The sequence below is a fragment of the Pseudorasbora parva genome, chromosome 22 (genome assembly GCF_024679245.1).
Source record: "Pseudorasbora parva isolate DD20220531a chromosome 22, ASM2467924v1, whole genome shotgun sequence".
NCBI classification, from domain to species: Eukaryota; Metazoa; Chordata; class Actinopteri; order Cypriniformes; family Gobionidae; genus Pseudorasbora; species Pseudorasbora parva.
In genome coordinates this window covers 6,856,413-6,874,065 of record NC_090193.1, presented here as the reverse complement: position 1 = coordinate 6,874,065, position 17,653 = coordinate 6,856,413, and the positions used below count along the sequence as shown (strand labels likewise).

General features: G+C 39.1%; 1 protein-coding gene across 2 annotated transcripts in view; it reads left to right on the top strand.

Annotated features, from left to right (window-relative positions):
• The window catches only part of si:ch211-236d3.4 (actin-associated protein FAM107A), a 48,556-nt gene extending 31,655 nt beyond the window's left edge, over nucleotides 1–16,901 (top strand). For both annotated transcript variants that reach the window (XM_067431467.1, XM_067431468.1), the window contains 3 exons: nucleotides 5,714–5,945; nucleotides 15,526–15,682; nucleotides 15,879–16,901. In XM_067431467.1, the coding sequence (XP_067287568.1) occupies nucleotides 5,714–5,945; nucleotides 15,526–15,682; nucleotides 15,879–15,995 (506 nt within the window). In that variant the 3' untranslated portion in view covers nucleotides 15,996–16,901. The remainder of the gene's footprint in view (nucleotides 1–5,713; nucleotides 5,946–15,525; nucleotides 15,683–15,878) is intronic.
• Nucleotides 16,902–17,653: the final 752 nt, after the last annotated feature.

Below are 17,653 nucleotides of genomic sequence, written 5' to 3'. Positions count from 1 at the left end.
GATCCCTAATCAATGAGATCAAGGACAGGCTTCCAGAGCCCCAGATTATGCAGCAATACAAAACATTTTGTGGCGAGTGTGTATACGTGTATGTTTAAGTACTTTTATCCCATATTGAATTGTATCTTTAAGCTCTGAACAAATACACAGAAATCTTTTGTATTTCATAACCATGACGCAACATTCTCCCTGCACATACATTGAAGTTGGCCACACATATGCTCACACAGTTTACTCAGTCAACAGCAAGCAGATATTGCAACACGTTAATTTGCCATCACTGTTAAAACGCTAAAAAAAAACGTTTTAGTTTTCATAGCTACATAAGCCCAAATACTGTGTAGACTCTGATTCCAAAAAACTCTCTGACATATCATGTGATGTGATTATGTATTCATAATCCTCACAAAGATTTCTTTGAATGTATCAACAGCATTCAGTATAAACAAATGTAGGTCTATATCAGTGATGTTAATCCAACATACTGTGAGATATTTACTTTAAGCTTCATTTTCCTGATGCATAAAACATGTCCATACAGTATGTGATTTCGTATTTTTTTAGTAAAAGTTTGTCTTTTGCTTTTAGGGGAAGAGAAAATATTTAGAGTACAGTTGTCAACTGTGCAATACTTAAATACTTTTCTGGAAGACAACAAATGCCGAACAAATACACTGCCACAATGCATTGTGGGCTATATGTTGAGCAGGTATGTATGTTGCAGGTGGTTGCCACTAAGCCTACCACCAAGTCTCTATGATATTTTGGTGTAATTCTTTTTATTACTTTTCCACTGTTTTATCATCTACCAGGTGAAAAAAAGTCACCATAAGCCAGTTGAGACCTCTTCTCAACAAGCTGCATTATTTGAGGTTTCCTTCATATCTGTGAGCATGGAGTGCGGCCCAAAGTATAGTACTTGGATGGTTTGTTCCCTTACGCTTACAGAGCATCAGCAATAATAATAGTAATAGAATAAACTGAGAATATATAGTGTATATAACCAATTAGGCATATCATTATGGTTAAAGGTAAAGTGAATATCACTGATTATCTCTTCATCAGGGCACCTGTTAGTGGGTGGGATATATTAGGCAGCAAGTGAACATGTGCATTACTTACCCTTTGGAACACATGGCACCAGGATGCACTATGGGAAGAAGGCAAGCCGGTGGAGGCATGTGGTACCTGAGCATTGTTGCAGACCATGAACACCCTTTCATGGAAACAGTATTCAAGTGTTCAGAAATGGTTTGAGGAGCACAACAACGAGTTTGAGGTCTTGACTAAACCTACAAATTCCCCAGATCTCAATCCAATCGAGCATTTGTGGGATTTGCTGAACAAACAAGTGTGATCCATGGCGGCCCCACCTTGCAAATTAAAGGACTTAAATGATTTGCTGCTAACATCTTGGTGCCAGATAATCATAGCACATCTTTAGAGGTCTAGTGAAGTCCAGGCCTCGACGGGTCAGAGATGTTTTGGCAGCAAAGGCAGGGCAAACACAATATTAGGTCATAATGTTATGCCTGATCTGTGTATTTACAAAAGTTGGATTTAGCACAAAAGAGTCTTGCATTTAGTTTATGTAATACGTAGAATATACTAAAGATTAACAACAACAAAACATTTTATTTACTTTGGTGTAAACTTGCTAACCTCTGATACCAAACCCTGGGCCACAAATACTTTCACATGCATGAATTCCCTTCATCATTTTACCTGTCATCATCAACATCATTTCAGCCCTGTCCTCTTCTCATGCACTCTGATTGAGAAGTGCTAAGAATTGAGCTCAGCTTTTTTAATATTGAATGGTGGAGACTGTCTCTGGTTCCTCCTCCAAGCATAGCATTGTTCTGAGCAAGCTCCAATGCATATGACACTTGATCTGCTGACACTTTAGCATGGATCACTGCGCATTTAATCTGTCCTATCCTGAGAGGAGTGTCTTTACCCATGATGCAGTTGGGCTGGCTTGCATTATGGATCTGGATAAATGTTTGTCCTTAAGTGGTGGTGAATTACAAACCTGTCAGAACCAATACTATTTAATAACCTCTTCATTTCACAATTTATTACATGAAACTCATTTGCATTTACCATCCTGTATGTATGTATGTATGTATGTATGTATGTATGTATGTATGTATGTATGTATGTATGTATGTATGTATGTATGTATGTATGTATGTATGTATGTATGTATGTATGTATGTATGTATGTATGTATGTATGTATGTATGTAGTCTTGTTCAAAATAATAGCAGTACAATGTGACTAACCAGAATAATCAAGGTTTTTAGTATATTTTTTATTGCTACGTGGCAAACAAGTTACCAGTAGGTTCAGTAGATTGTCAGAAAACAAATGAGACCCAGCATTCATGATATGCACGCTCTTAAGGCTGTGCAATTGGGCAATTAGTTGAAAGGGGTGTGTTCAAAAAAATAGCAGTGTCTACCTTTGACTGTACAAACTCAAAACTATTTTGTACAAACATTTTTTTTTTTCTGGGATTTAGCAATCCTGTGAATCACTAAACTAATATTTAGTTGTATGACCACAGTTTTTTAAAACTGCTTGACATCTGTGTGGCATGGAGTCAACCAGCTTGTGGCACTTCTCAGCTGTTATTCCACTCCATGATTCTTTAACAACATTCCACAATTCATTCACATTTCTTGGTTTTGCTTCAGAAACAGCATTTTTGATATCACCCCACAAGTTCTCAATTGGATTAAGGTCTGGAGATTGGGCTGGCCACTCCATAACATTAATTTTGTTGGTTTGGAACCAAGACTTTGCCCGTTTACTAGTGTGTTTTGGGTCATTGTCTTGTTGAAACAACCGTTTCAAGGGCATGTCCTCTTCAGCATAGGGCAACATGACCTCTTCAAATATTTTAACATATGCAAACTGATCCATGATCCCTGGTATGCGATAAATAGGCCCAACACCATAGTAGGAGAAACATGCCCATATCATGATGCTTGCACCTCCATGCTTCACTGTCTTCACTGTGTACTGTGGCTTGAATTCAGAGTTTGGGGGTCGTCTCACAAACTGCCTGTGGCCCTTGGACCCAAAAAGAACAATTTTACTCTCATCAGTCCACAAAATGTTCCTCCATTTCTCTTTAGGCCAGTTGATGTGTTCTTTGGCAAATTGTAACCTCTTCTGCACATGCCTTTTTTTTAACAGAGGGACTTTGCGGGGGATTCTTGAAAATAGATTAGCTTCACACAGACGTCTTCTAACTGTCACAGTACTTACAGGTAACTCCAGACTGTCTTTGATCATCCTGGAGGTGATCATTGGCTGAGCCTTTGCCATTCTGGTTATTCTTCTATCCATTTTGATGGTTGTCTTCCGTTTTCTTCCACGTCTCTCTGGTTTTGCTCTCCATTTTAAGGCATTGGAGATCATTTTAGCTGAACAGCCTATAATTTTTTGCACCTCTTTATAGGTTTTCCCCTCTCTAATCAACTTTTTAATCAAAGTACGCTGTTCTTCTGAACAATGTCTTGAACGACCCATTTTCCTCAGCTTTCAAATGCATGTTCAACAAGTGTTGGCTTCATCCTTAAATAGGGGCCACCTGATTCACACCTGTTTCTTCACAAAATTGATGACCTCAGTGATTGAATGCCACACTGCTATTTTTTTGAACACACCCCTTTCAACTAATTCAACTAATTGCCCAATTGCACAGCCTTAAAGGCGGGCGTACACTGTGCGAATTCGGACACTCGGAAGGTTGTGAGATATTGCAGACGCTACGAGTCATTTAATTTGATCATCGCATCAAATCAGCTGGTACACGGCACGACTGTTTGCACCGCGAGCCGGCCGCGATCACACGAGTTTTCATGTAACACAGACACCGGAGCTTTCAATGTTGCTGCTATAGCTTCAGATACAAAAAATAAAGAACAAAGGTGTGAAAATGATTTGTTGAAAAGCAGAGAAAAGCCATTCCTTTAAACCGAAACAACCAGAGGGAGAGAGAAGAGTGCACGTGAGAGAGAGAATGTGTGTGTGTGTGTGTGTGTGTGTGTGTGTGTGTGTGTGTGTGTGTGTGTGTGTGTGTGTGTGTGTGTGTGTGTGTGTGTGTGTGTGTGTGTGTGTGTGTGTGTGTGTGTGTGTGTGTGTGTGTGTGTGTGTGTGTGTGTGAACGCAGTATGTGGCAGCCACTGAGCTAATAGTCATAGATAATAGTCATAGATTGTGCGTATGTGACGTGCTTGTGCATGATTTGGCAATAGGGGACAGCCATATGCTGGTAAAAATTGGGCCGACTCCCCGAACTTTTTAAACATGTTTAAAAATGATCGTAAGGTCGGGAGGTGCTCTTAACGTGCTCGGCTCGTCTCGTATTTCCTCTCACACGGTGTGAGCCGCGACCATATGAGCATCCACGATGTCCACGCGATTTCTTCCGCGAAAAAAAAATCGTCTGCGAGTTCGTACGACAGCAAAAATCGCACCGTGTACGCCCGCCTTAAGAGCGTGCATATCATGAATGCTGGGTCTCATTTGTTTTCTGAGAATCTACTGAACCTACTGGTAACTTGTTTGCCACGTAGCAATAAAAAACATTCTAAAAACCTTGATTATTCTGGTTAGTCACATTGTACTGCTATTATTTTGAACAAGACTGTATATATATATATATATATATATATATATATATATATATATATATATATAGAGAGAGAGAGAGAGAGAGAGAGAGAGAGAGAGAGAGAGAGAGAGAGACCTGTATATAGATTCCTCATTAGTGCCTGCATGGATCGGTTGAATGAGGCATCTATGTATACATCTCTATGATAGCGCGGTTAATTTGACCTTTTTCGGCGTAAGTAATGGTGCTGGGAATACTGGATAAGATTCGTCTGACATGAGGTAAAAAAAATAATATAAATACTGCTCGGTTTCTCGCAGAAACTGATTGTTTTTGTGTCTTAAGACATCAATGTGTCGCCACGAGCCACAAGGTTTAATATTTGTGTGTCTATGTGTTTTTTACCCTTATAGTGACTCTCATAGAAAAACACCCCATTGCCATGCATTATACAAGAAACATTTTGTTAAAAATCTTAATTTGTGTTCTACTAAAGAAACAAACACACCTACATTTTGGATGCCCTGGGGGTAAGCAGATAAACATCCCATTTTCATTTTTGGGTGGACTAAACTTTTCATTTCCTTTGAGCAAAATGTGTTTCTTTATTTTGATTTGTAGGGTGAAATATGCTAGAGTGCTTTATATATTAAATTATAGGGAAACAAACACAAGTGCAAAAAATTTTCACAAAAAAGGGTGGTAACAAAGATAGTCAAGATAATTCACATCAGTGCTTCGTCTGTGTGTGATGGTGTGTCAGAGTCTGGTGGTGTAAAAATGATCCAAATAGCTGGAATTTCCTTCCAAACAGGAGCGTAACCGCTCTGACTGTCCACCTGCTTCTTTTATGAAATCGCTTCAGCTTAGATGTAATTTTTAAACTGGAGCAGAGACGAGCAGTTATGTAGCAGTTTATGTAAATGCTGGCTATCTGACGTGGGTTGTTTATGCTGCACCATCCCACTTACTGCTGTTTTATTATGTTCTAATTTTGCGACATTCAGTAAAAAGTCAGGAAGGGAAAAGTTACTTCCTGTCAACAAAACCTTTCCTCTCACATTGTTTTCTCTCTGTCCTCAGCCTCGGCGTATGCCGATATTCAATGGGAACAGCCTCATCAGCCGAGAAACCCGGACAAGGATCCATTTGGTTACCCTCATCGTGAGATCCCCCCATTGGCCAGTTATGCTCCTCAGCCTGATTACACGACAGGGGATGATGACCTCATCAAGCCCAAAAAGCTGATTAATCCAGTGAAAGCCTCTAAAAGCCACCAGGAGCTTCATCGGGAGTTGCTTATGAACCATAAACGGTATGAGGATACACAAGTGTACAGTACATACACTCTTGTGTGAATGACAAATCCAGACTGTCCAGGATTTCTTCTGTGATCATATTTTGCAATCTGATAATAAGCCAAAAATAGACTGTTGGAGGTATGTGATGTAGGGCACAACACTTTCTCAGTTTAAACTTGGGGTTTGTGTATCGAGAGAGGAAAATCAGTAACATTAAAAATCATGTACTAATACCTGAATTAAGATATTTCAACTTGAACTCATGATTAGTGAAGATATGAACTATCCTTTACTATGACAGGAATCATAAAGATTCATGCATCAATAGGCCTAACAGCAGCTTTAACATGTTAGTATGTTTGAAATTCAAAGCATTTATTAACACTTAGTGGTTAACTTTATCCACCAGGTTTCAACCTTATCAAACTTAGAAAATACTAAATCGACTAATAATGTTCACCAATACGATCCACCACAGAGTACAGCATAAACAAAAAAGTCCAGATATATTTAACGACTAGCAAAACATCACTGAGCACCATGAAGACCTTAAATACACAGGACAATGAGTCGATAGGCTGCAGGTGTGTTCAATGAAGGTAACTATTATAGCTGTCTTATTTTGGAAGGCTGTATCCTCTGAAGGTCTCCAGAAGGCCGCATACGTCATAAGGCTGTCTTGTTTTAAAAAAAGGGAGTAGGACTCTCCAAATGCGATCTTCGAATATGTCCTTCTTTCACAGGAATTCAAAGTGTGCGTGAGGTTTATCCTTCGCCGCTGCAGATAACCCACAATTATTTGCGTCGCTGTTAACAACTGTCATTTTAAGCTGTATTACCTGAGGCCCGTTTTTTCTTAATACATCTGAGATGATTTGACAAATCCCAAATGAAGAGTCCGTTGCAGTAGTCCAGCCTGGTGAAGACAAAGGCATGGACAAGTTTCTCTGCATTTGGGAAGATTAGAAGGGGACCGAGTTTGGAGATGTTTCGAAGGTGGTGGAAGGAGGTTTTGCAGATGTGTTTAATATGGTCATTGAAGGTCAGCTGGGGGTCAAACTAAACCCCTAGGTTTGTGACTGAGGAGGAGAAAGTGATGACCTGGCCGTCAAAGATGATCTGGGATAAGGGAGAGGATTAGTGGGGCCAACCAGTAGTGCCTCAGTTTTACTGGAGTTTAGCTGGAGGAAGTTAGTTCCCATCCATGCCTTTATCTCCTCAAGACAAGTGGTGAGTCTTGACAGAGCTGTAAAGGGAATTGGGGCGGTTTTGATATAAAGTTGCGTGTCATCAGCATAACAATGAAAAGATAGATCATGTCTGCTGATGACAGGACCGAGGGGAACCATGTAGAGGATGAATAAGAATGGGCCGAGAATGGACCCCTGAGGAAAACACCACATGTAACAGGGAGCAGTCTGGACTCACATTCTCTCAATATAACACACTCACTCCTGCCAGAAAGGTAGGACTGAAACCACTGCAGTGCTTCTCCCGACAGTCCAACTATGGTGTAGAGCCGGTCCAGGAAGATCGTATGGTCCACTGTGTCGAATGCCACTGTTAGGTCAAGGAGACTGAGCAGTGATGATGATCCTGAGTCAGCTGAAATAAGAAGGTCATTTGTCACCCTGAGCAGAGCTGTTTCGGTGCTGTGGGCCGAGCGAAAGCCTAAATGAAATATCTCAAATAGGTTGTTGTTTTATAGATGGTTGTGGAGCTGCAAGGAGGCTTCCTCCTCTAGAACCTTTGACAAGAAGGTGAAGTTGGAGATCGGCCTATAATTAGCAAGGACCTTTGGGTCTAAAGTTCGTTTCTTAAGGATTAAACGTTAACAGCAGCTTTAAGGGCAAGAGGGGCATGCCCAGTTTTTGAGAGAGAGATTAACAAACTGGGTGATGATTGGGCTGACAATAGGGAATAAATTACTTGAGCAGAACAGTTGGGATGGGATCCAAGGTACAGGAGGCGAAAATCTAAAGGCCATCGAGACCAACTTGTGGTCAGACACACCCAGATCGTTTACCTCAAGGCTGTTTATGGGGGCTGCGTCAGTGATGACCAGATCTAGGGTGTGGTCCCTGATGTGCGTGGTAGCCTTCACATGTTTCTGGAGACAGTCAATCAAACTCAGGAATTCAGTTGCAAGATGACAGGAGGGTTTGTCAATATGGATATTAAATTAACCAAGAATTACAAGTCTGTTTGGCATGGAACAGAGTAATGTGAGAAGATCATGTATTTCAAGGAGAAATGAGGAGTGTGTTTGCAGGGATGGTATATGAGAAGCACAGTCATGGAGTATGGGGGTTTACATTTGAAGGCTAAACATTACATTGAGATAAGACCAGGCAGTAGCAGGGGAGACATTTTCAGTTCATCCCGATGAATGACAGCCAAACCACCCCCATGTACGGAGCTACAGGCTTTTTTGCATGTAGCCTGGGTGCAGGCTTCATTGAGCACTGAATGATCTCCCCACTTGCCACATGAAGTCTACTCCTTTATCCAAAATATGTTCGTGGATGAGCAGGGATTTATTGGTGAGGGATTGTGTGTTGAATAATTCCATAGTGGCAGGAGACAGAGCTGATGGTGGAAGTCTCTGTAAGCTCCACAGTACACTGTGGCCCACTCTATGTTTTATATTTCTCTCGGCCCTAGAGGATCTGTTGCTACATATTCACAGTGCGGCAGTGCCCTGATGACGTCGCTGAGGTACGACACGTACAGCTGAAGACCAGATAGAGGGGATCGTCGCGGTACCATGCAAGAGGTAAACAAAGATTTTCTGGGCACTTCTGTGGATATACCGGGGTCGGCACAGAAGTCCAAGTTGTTTTATGGTTGTAATGCAAGATGGAGCAGTGATCCAGTTGAGACTCAGCAGTTGAGAAGCGGAATATTTTAACATCATGCTCGACGCTGATGATGTTAGCCCAGTGCAATCGCCGCTAATCAACCAGCAATTTCAGACAGTACCAGCTCACCAGTCAAGTTGAGCTAGGCCAACAGCAGTAACTGTTTTCCTCTGGCAACAAAGGACACCAGTGACTCGATGGTCTGAATGTTTGGCTCACCAACAGTGGGACAAAGACGATCAACCGGCACCGAAAGCAATGGTAGCAAGTAGGTTGCTATGCACCTGGTCAGAAAGTTATTGCAGAACAGAGTATGTGAGCGGAGTGGAGTGGGAGCGGAGGGAGGAGTGGAGCGGCAAGATTTTGAATGGAGTGAGGAGCGGATTTTTTTAAAGTCGGAGCGTTGTGGTTTTTCTCGCTCCGAGAGCGCTCCACTACCGCTCCATCACGAGTACAATTCATGCCAACCGGCTAGCACATAATAACTACATTTTTAGACAGAACTAGAGCTTAGATCGGCTCAAAAAATCAAGCCCGACCCTACCCGAGCCCGTGCACCCGAGAGACCGGACCTGTCCGACACATTAACTGTAATTATGAGCCCGTTTTAAACCCGACCATTTTTTAATACGTGGGCGAGGTGTAGCCTGATCTCACTAATGAGCGTAGCGAAGCCGGTTTGACTCAGCTTAAAAATCCGCAGACACGCGCTCATGAACTGCTCACGGTAAAAGGAGGTTCGTTCAAATCCAACTCAGACATGACATAAATCTGTAGCTTACTATAGGCTACTTGTTGTAGCCATTAAACAATGTTTTTTTTTTCTTTCTTTCATATTTATGTTTAAATATTATAATATTATTTTTAAATTTCATCTGATTATGATATCAGTGCAAAGATGCAAGTGGGTCAGAAATTATTTTGGTGGTTATATTTAACTCAATATGAAGTTTTGTTTTGTAAAAAGCCTTTCTTTCGTTTTGTACAAATTGTTTCTTAATTTTAATAAAGGTTTCTTCGGCCAGTTGCATGTATTTAATAAATAATAAACAAATAGTAGACTATAATCGTGACGTGAGGTTGCGGAAGCGATCGCTTTCATTGCTCATGAACTGGAGCGCGTCTCATAAATAAACTGAAACTTAGCAGGCTACTTGCCTCACAGACATTAAAAATATGTGTAGACTAATATGTGTAGAAACGATTCGAAATGAAAAGATTTAAATAAGCAAAGTGCAGTGTTCAGAACTCACATGCAAACAAATGTAACTATTGATACAGATGGATCACGGTGATGGGCATGAGCGGGATGTTAAAGTAAAGATTTTTTTTTTTTTACCTCCTACATACTTTACATAAGACCACTGGTACAATCACCTGATCAAGACAAAAAATTGCTAAATTAATGTCAGAGGTGGAAAAGCTCCAAACAAACAATGTCAGCGTACTCTCCATCCTCAGGTGGGACAGTGGGATATTATATAGACAGGTGTGTGCCTTTCCAAATCATGTCCAGTCAACTGAATTTACCACAGGTAGACTCCAATTAAGTTGTAGAAATATCTCAAAGATGATCAGTGGAAACAGGATGCACAAGCTCAATTTTGAGTATCATGGCAAAGGCTGTGAATACTTATGTAAATGTGATTTTTTTTTCATGTTTTGTTTGTAATAAATTTGCAAACATCAAACAAACTTCGGTAACACTTTACTTGAAGGGGTGTGCATAAGACTGACATGACACCTTCATAATCATGACATGACACGTGTCATGAATATGAAGGAGTTTTTGTGCATCTTTATGACAACTGTCATTAAGTGTCATTCGCTTAATTATGTCATTTTTAATGCAATGATGACAATTCGGAGTTGTCTTTGTTATGACAACTTGACATAAACCTATACATCATAACCTGTCAGTGTCTTTGTCATGACAACTTGACATTACCAAGACAACATAGCCTGTCATAAACATGACATAACAGATTATCAAATTTAAGAAACTTACTTAGCTTATAGGGTTAACCTTAAACTGTTATGTGGTTGGTTTTGATGTTGACTGAGGCCATTATAATGTCATACATTTTTTTCCGTGGCACAAGTTTAATTTGTCATTAAAATGCAATTAGGTGTTAATACAGCATCATTAATATTTTTCAGTTCACAATGTTTTATTTTATTTTTTAAGTTTCCCCCACCAGCTTCAACAGAAGGTTAGATAATAGACAATTTCAAATGTCTTAAAAATATAAAAAGGAGTTTGAGAAATAAAATCACTCATTTAATTTTTAAGACCTGCCCTCTCACAGAACTGACTCTTAAAAACACAAGGCATGAATTTATACACAGGTGACCAGCACCAATTAACGCAAAAAGGGGAAAACACGTACACAAATAATGGCCATTACACAAAATAAACATATATATATATCAACATCATATACACACATAAACAAACACAGAAAAATAACACTTTGTCAAATGACTTCACTTTAAATTATCTTCCGATGTATAAAAATAAGAGAAATAGTCTTTAGAGCCCCACCCCGGGCTGAACAAGGAATGGTTGTGGCTAGAGCCTAGGCCGGAACATTATATATAGGGCCAACGTTTCCGCCCGAACTCCTTTTGACGGTGCACCAGCACACGAGACTCCACCATAACAAACGGAATGGTAAGAATAAACTCAAACTATTCGTTAAAGAGTGAGCGAAAGTTTAAATAAAGTATATTAAACCCAAAATAACGTTGTTGTGAATTGTTTTTACTTACTGCAAACTAAATTGACATTAAACACCTAAACAAACTAACCTGACTGAGGCTCTACCAACAACTGTTACAGCGTACACATTACCAGTGGTGCCACCATAGACATCATAGGTCTATATGTCTATGCCACTCTATCATTTTGAGTTATATTAATAGTTTTTAATGACTCTGTACGATTTCCTCTATGATGCCATATTTCAGGTCAAGCTAAATATTCATGACACTGTTATAAAATAATTTGACAGAGTTTTGACACTTAATGACATGATGACGAATTCAACTTGTACCACTGTAGTTTAGGTCAAGAAATATATTCATGACAATGTTATAAAATATTTTGACAGAGTATTGACACTTAATGACATGTAAATGACAAATTAAATTTATTTAAAAATCATGACATTATAATAGCCTAATGACAGCCAACGTCAAAACCAACCACATGACAGTTTAATAATAATAATAATAATAATAATAGTAATAGATTTTATTTATAACGCACTTTTCATTCCGAAGAATCTCAAAGTGCAACAAAGGGAAAAAATAACAATACATGAATAACAAGTAAAAATTACATCTCAACATCATGCCGGACGCTGATGACGCTAGCCTGGTGCAAACTTCAGCCACCATGCAGTTCAAGCCCGAGGGAGACCACCAGTGAGCAGCCGACACCCAGAAGAGAGAGCAGCCGCAGCGAGCAACATCAAATGTCCTTCAAACCAAAACCAACCACAAATTCAAACAAAAACAGAAGAGAAGCGCTGAAAAAACGGCAAACAACGTCCTCTCAGTGGCTGCCAGCAATCAGCAACAGTCCCAATAGTAGCTCTGTTAGACTAGTCACAAACATAAGAAAATAAAATAAAATCTAAATTTAATAGTAAAGTTAACATGATTTGTGGGTGGAGAAGCGGCGAACAGACAACGCCAGCGTCCTCTCCCCCACGTTGCCTAGCAACTAATGTAATGTAAACCCAAAAAGCTAAGTAGTTTCTTAAATTTGATAATTAATCTGCTATGTCATGTTGTCATGACAAAGACACTGACAGGTTATGATGTATTGGTTTATGTCAAGTTGTCATAACAAAGACAACTCCGAAATGTCATCATTGCATTAAAAATGACATAATTAAGCGAATGACACTTAATGACAGTTGTCATAAACATGCATAAAAACTCTTTCATATTCATGACACGTGTCATGTCATGATTATGAAGGTGTCATGTCAGTCTTATGCACACCCCTTCAAGTAAAGTGTTACCCAAACTTCTTTTTACATTGTCATTATGGGGTATTGTTTGTAGAATTTAGGAAAATAAATAATGAATTTAATCAATTTTGGAATAACCCGATTGAACATCTCTGGAGAGGTCTGAAAAAAACTGATGGAGCTTGAGAGGTTTTCATCAAGGATGTCTCTGTACATTGCTGAATTCAATTTTCCCTCAATCCTGACTAGTCTCCTAGTTTCTGCTGCTGAAAAACATCCCCACGGCGTGATGCTGCCACCACCATGCTTCACTGTAGGGATGGTAGTGACCAGGGGATGACCAGTGCCTGGTTTCCTCCAGGCAAAATAGTTCAATCTTTCTTTCAATTTTTTTTTTACATTTCATCGTTCCTCTCCAGAAGCACTGTATCTCATGTGCTAAGACTAATAGGAACCAATTGAGTCGCAGACAGCAAGAAGGGAGGGCCTATTTATTAGATACTTTCATTACCAAGAAAAAGTCACTGTTTGTGTGGGTACAGTTGTTAGTGTGTACACTCTGTACCACTATGAAACACTTTAAGCCACAGAGAGCTTCTTGGCACAGTGCCGTGTTGGCCATTAAGCAAGTATCTTTTAGTTACTGTTGGCACTTTTGCCTCTTTGGTGCTGAGAGATCCTACAGAAAACAGTGAATCTGTAGAGGACATTAAAAGAGAGCGAAGAGGGTGGGGATCTCACATCCACACAGATAACAGTGGGCATCAAAGGTGGCACAGTGTGCGCAAGGGTTGCAGAGGAAATAGGTCACTTTCAGAAAAGTGCCTCTTTTCTCAAGCCTACTCTAGATAAGCTTTTTATGTGACAGGGATGCTGCAGAGCTCTTTACAAAAAGTTCAACAAACACTGAAAAACATCCGTTAGGAGACGTGATGCTAAAAGAAGACATTAAAGGGGGAGAGACAAATTTGGCTCATATGTCACTGTTAGCCATGATAGGAAAAAGACACCATCTATGGATCATTTCAGGAACAGGTCGATGCCAATGATCCAAGCAAGGTTCAGCAAGTGACTATTCATAGCTGAGAGCTGAGATAGGACGGACGACCAAGCATGTTATTATTATGAGGGCTTTCGGGAGCTGTCCGGGGGCCTGATGTCTCTCTTGTTATCTTCATTAAATGTCCCTTGTGTTTATTTGTTGTTTTGTGGCTGTCTCTTCAGCTTGAAGGACACCATCTAAATTAACACGGCTGCTAATTGGAACTCCCACATCTGCTGTACTCCACACACACACACACACACACACACACACACACACACACACACACACACACACCCTTTCCCTCCTCTCAACACCCATGGCGCCACCCCCCTGTGGAGAGAACAAGCTCACACTTAATTTAATTATCTGTGTGTGTGTGCGTGCGTGTGTGTGTGTGCGTGTGTGTGTGTGTGTGCGTGTGTGTGTGTGTGTGTGTGTGTGTGTGTGTGTGTGTGTGTGTGTGTGTGTGTGTGTGTGTGTGTGTGTGTGTGTGTGTGTGTGTGTGTGTGTGTATCCTGCCACTAAACTTAATAATTATCATGTGTGTTAGCAGCAGCTTGGCACCTTGAGAAACAGTTGTGAGAGCTTAAACAGCACTGGTCGGAACTGATTTGAAAGACTAACTTAGACAAACAAGCACACAATTCAGATGTCAGGTCTGTCAAAATGAGCCCATTTTAAATGGGATTGGCCTTGACTAGGATGACTAAGATGGAAAGTCACAACACTGGCATGAAGGGTAAGAACGGCAGGAAACTAATTAATATTCTGTCACGTTTTACAGTCAAAGAACATCGACATATTTTCACAGGGTACATTATAACAGATTTCCATAATAAAATGTTTCACCTTTTTTTTAAATTAAAAACATACAAACAAGTTTTGCATAGCATATTAATCTGATAAAACAAGGCAATAATGCCACCTGGTGGATGAATAATGGACTGCACCAGCTAATGAGGCATTTTCTATTCTATTCTCATTTTTGTTTTTCTTGTATTTTCTACGTTATTTGTTTTGTTTACTCTATTATTTGTATTCTGTATTTGTTATTCTATTGTTTGTTGTTGTTTTGACCATCTATTAATTCATATTTCCATTAACTGTTTTCAATTCTATTCTAATTCTATTCCTTGTTTTCTATTCTGTTCTCATTGATTTCGATTCTAATCCCAAACTAATTTCTACTGATTTCTATTGTATTCTTTTCTTTTCTGTTCTCTTTTCAAATGTGCTCATTTTGTTCTGTTCATATTTATATTTTATTTTATACTATTCTTTTATTTTCTATTCTGCTCTACTCTATTTTATTCTCACTACTTTTTATTGTTTTTCTACCTTTTCTATACTGTTTTTATTTGTTTTGCTTTTTATTTTATTTTATTTTTCCATTCTGTTGTTTGTTGTTTTTAACCATCTATTAATTCTTATTTTTATCTGCTTTTATTTTCATTTGCTGTTTTCTATTCTGTTCAATCGTATTCCTTTCCTCTGCTCTTTGTTGTATTCAAACCTTTGTTATTTTGCATTATGTGATTTCTATTCTGTTTCTAAATCTAATTTTTGTTTTTAATATTTTATTATCAAATGTCCTCAAATTGCTATTGTACTCATTTCTTTTGTGTTCTCTTTTTAAATGTGCTCTATTCTGTTATATCATATTAATTATTTTTATTTTTCATTCTTGTTCATAACTTCTTCTCAGAGGTGTTAGTGTGGAGAGTAAGCCTGAACTGCAGCGTGTGTTGGAGCAAAGGAAGAGAGAGCAGATGATAAAGCAGAGAAAGCAGGAGGAGGAAGCCAGGAGGAAGATCTCTCCACTGGAACAGGAGCTTCTCAAGAGACAGCAGAAACTAGAGGAGGTAGAAACCACACAATCATACAGTATTTCATACAGACCCGGATGTGGGTCAATATCCTCTATATTTAATATTTCTTGTATATCAGGGGTTTTATCATACTAAACCCTCTTTTATATGTATATCCTGTTAAGCTGCAAACCACCAACCAAATATGCAGTCGGACCGATCTATCTTTTATTTTATTTTTGTACTTTAGCTGGAGAAGGAGCAAGCAAGACTGGAGGACGGCAACTGCAGCGCCCCGGAGTTCATCAAAGTGAAGGAGAACCTGAGACGAACCTCGTTTACAAGCTCTGGAGAGAAGGAGGTGTAGGGACACAGTCTGGATCCATATGTGTGTGTTTGCGCACAGCCATAACATATAGAGACCTGCTGCAGCTCCTAAACAACCCCTACATGACTGAGCTTCTCTACTCCCTGTCTCACACCCACAACACCTTCACCGCTCTCTGTAGCAGGTTCAGAGAGGGCAGAGATAAGGACAGGACCCAAAGAGCCTCTGCTACATCTTCACGTCATGAAGAGGGTTGATGCTCGAGAGGTTTAAAGAGACTGCAGCAAGAAAGAGAGTGTTGTTTTTTCTGCTCGGGATCGGACCTGATGGGTTAAAGATTAACTGTCCAGGCGGCTTATGAGTTTGTGTGAATGCATGGATGGACAGCTATGTTCTGGTTGTCACCTTCAATGAAAACGTGAAAACAGGGTACAAGGAGTCGTTTCAGAATGAATAAACAGTCTATTGCTCTCTTACCGAAAGGCAGAACATTTATAAGGCGACAATTAGACAAACATTTCAGTATTATTGCTTATTGCTTACCAAATCGCCAAATATTTGTTCATCGCCTAATTTTAAACTTTGTTTCTTATACTTTAACAATCAGCACTCGTCACTTTTAAATGAAAATATAACAACTTCTATTATTTTCAGCCTTGATTTTAAGCTCAGAAAAACTACTATTACTACTACAATGATGGCTAAAATGATGATGCACCATTACATGAAGCTAACTATTTAATTTGACAAGCGAGTTAAACCTGTGTAAAAATAGAGAAGTTGTCTGGATTGTGCTTATTCCAGTGCCTTTAAGTAATGCGACACTATGGGCTGCCTGACTGTTAATGTGGTTCAATCTATTGTTGCACAGAATTTTGTTCATAGTCTTATCTTTATGATATGTTCCATAACATGGCTGCGTATCAGAAAAGGTTTTGCAGGTTTTGTTTAAACAAAAATTTACAAATGAAAACTAGAACACAAAGCACTAATGAAAGTTTATGTTTAAAGTGCTATATGTTCATTTTCAGACAATTTATTTTATTTTTTATTAAAAAAATCACGCAAGTCATGTTTGGCCTTTTAAAGCACAAAGTAAAATTGAAATAATATGTAACTGCTGCCTTTTCTGACCCCTAAAGCCATTGGATAATACAACAATCAATGTGTTACTTGAATATTCAATTGTAATTTACTTCTCATGTCAAGATCATAAGAAAATATAAAAGTAGGCTACTTGTATTTTTTTGTAGCTTTAGCCCTGACCTTCCGATTGTTACAAACAGAGAACTTACACAATAAAGAAAAAGTGAGCATCCTTCATATAAATAAATAAATAAAAAGTAATGAAAAATGTTGTGATTATTTTTTCCTAAAATAAAATGAAAACTCATTAATTACTTAATTACTGTCATTACAAACACGTAAATGAAGATCATTTGAATGAAATTCCAGAGCTTCTGACTCTCCATGGAGATCCTTTTTTTATGAAGTGCTTTGTTTCTGCAGAAAAAAATTATTTACCACTTTATTCATGAAAATATTGATCTACAACGTGGATTACAAGAGCGTCATAAAGCATGCGTGTTGTGTCTCGGTTGTGTGACTCGCGCGTCAACGCAATGTTCATGAGAGCACCACAACGCATTTTGAGCTGACCTTCTGAACAAGCTATGGATATTACTTTGTAAATAAAG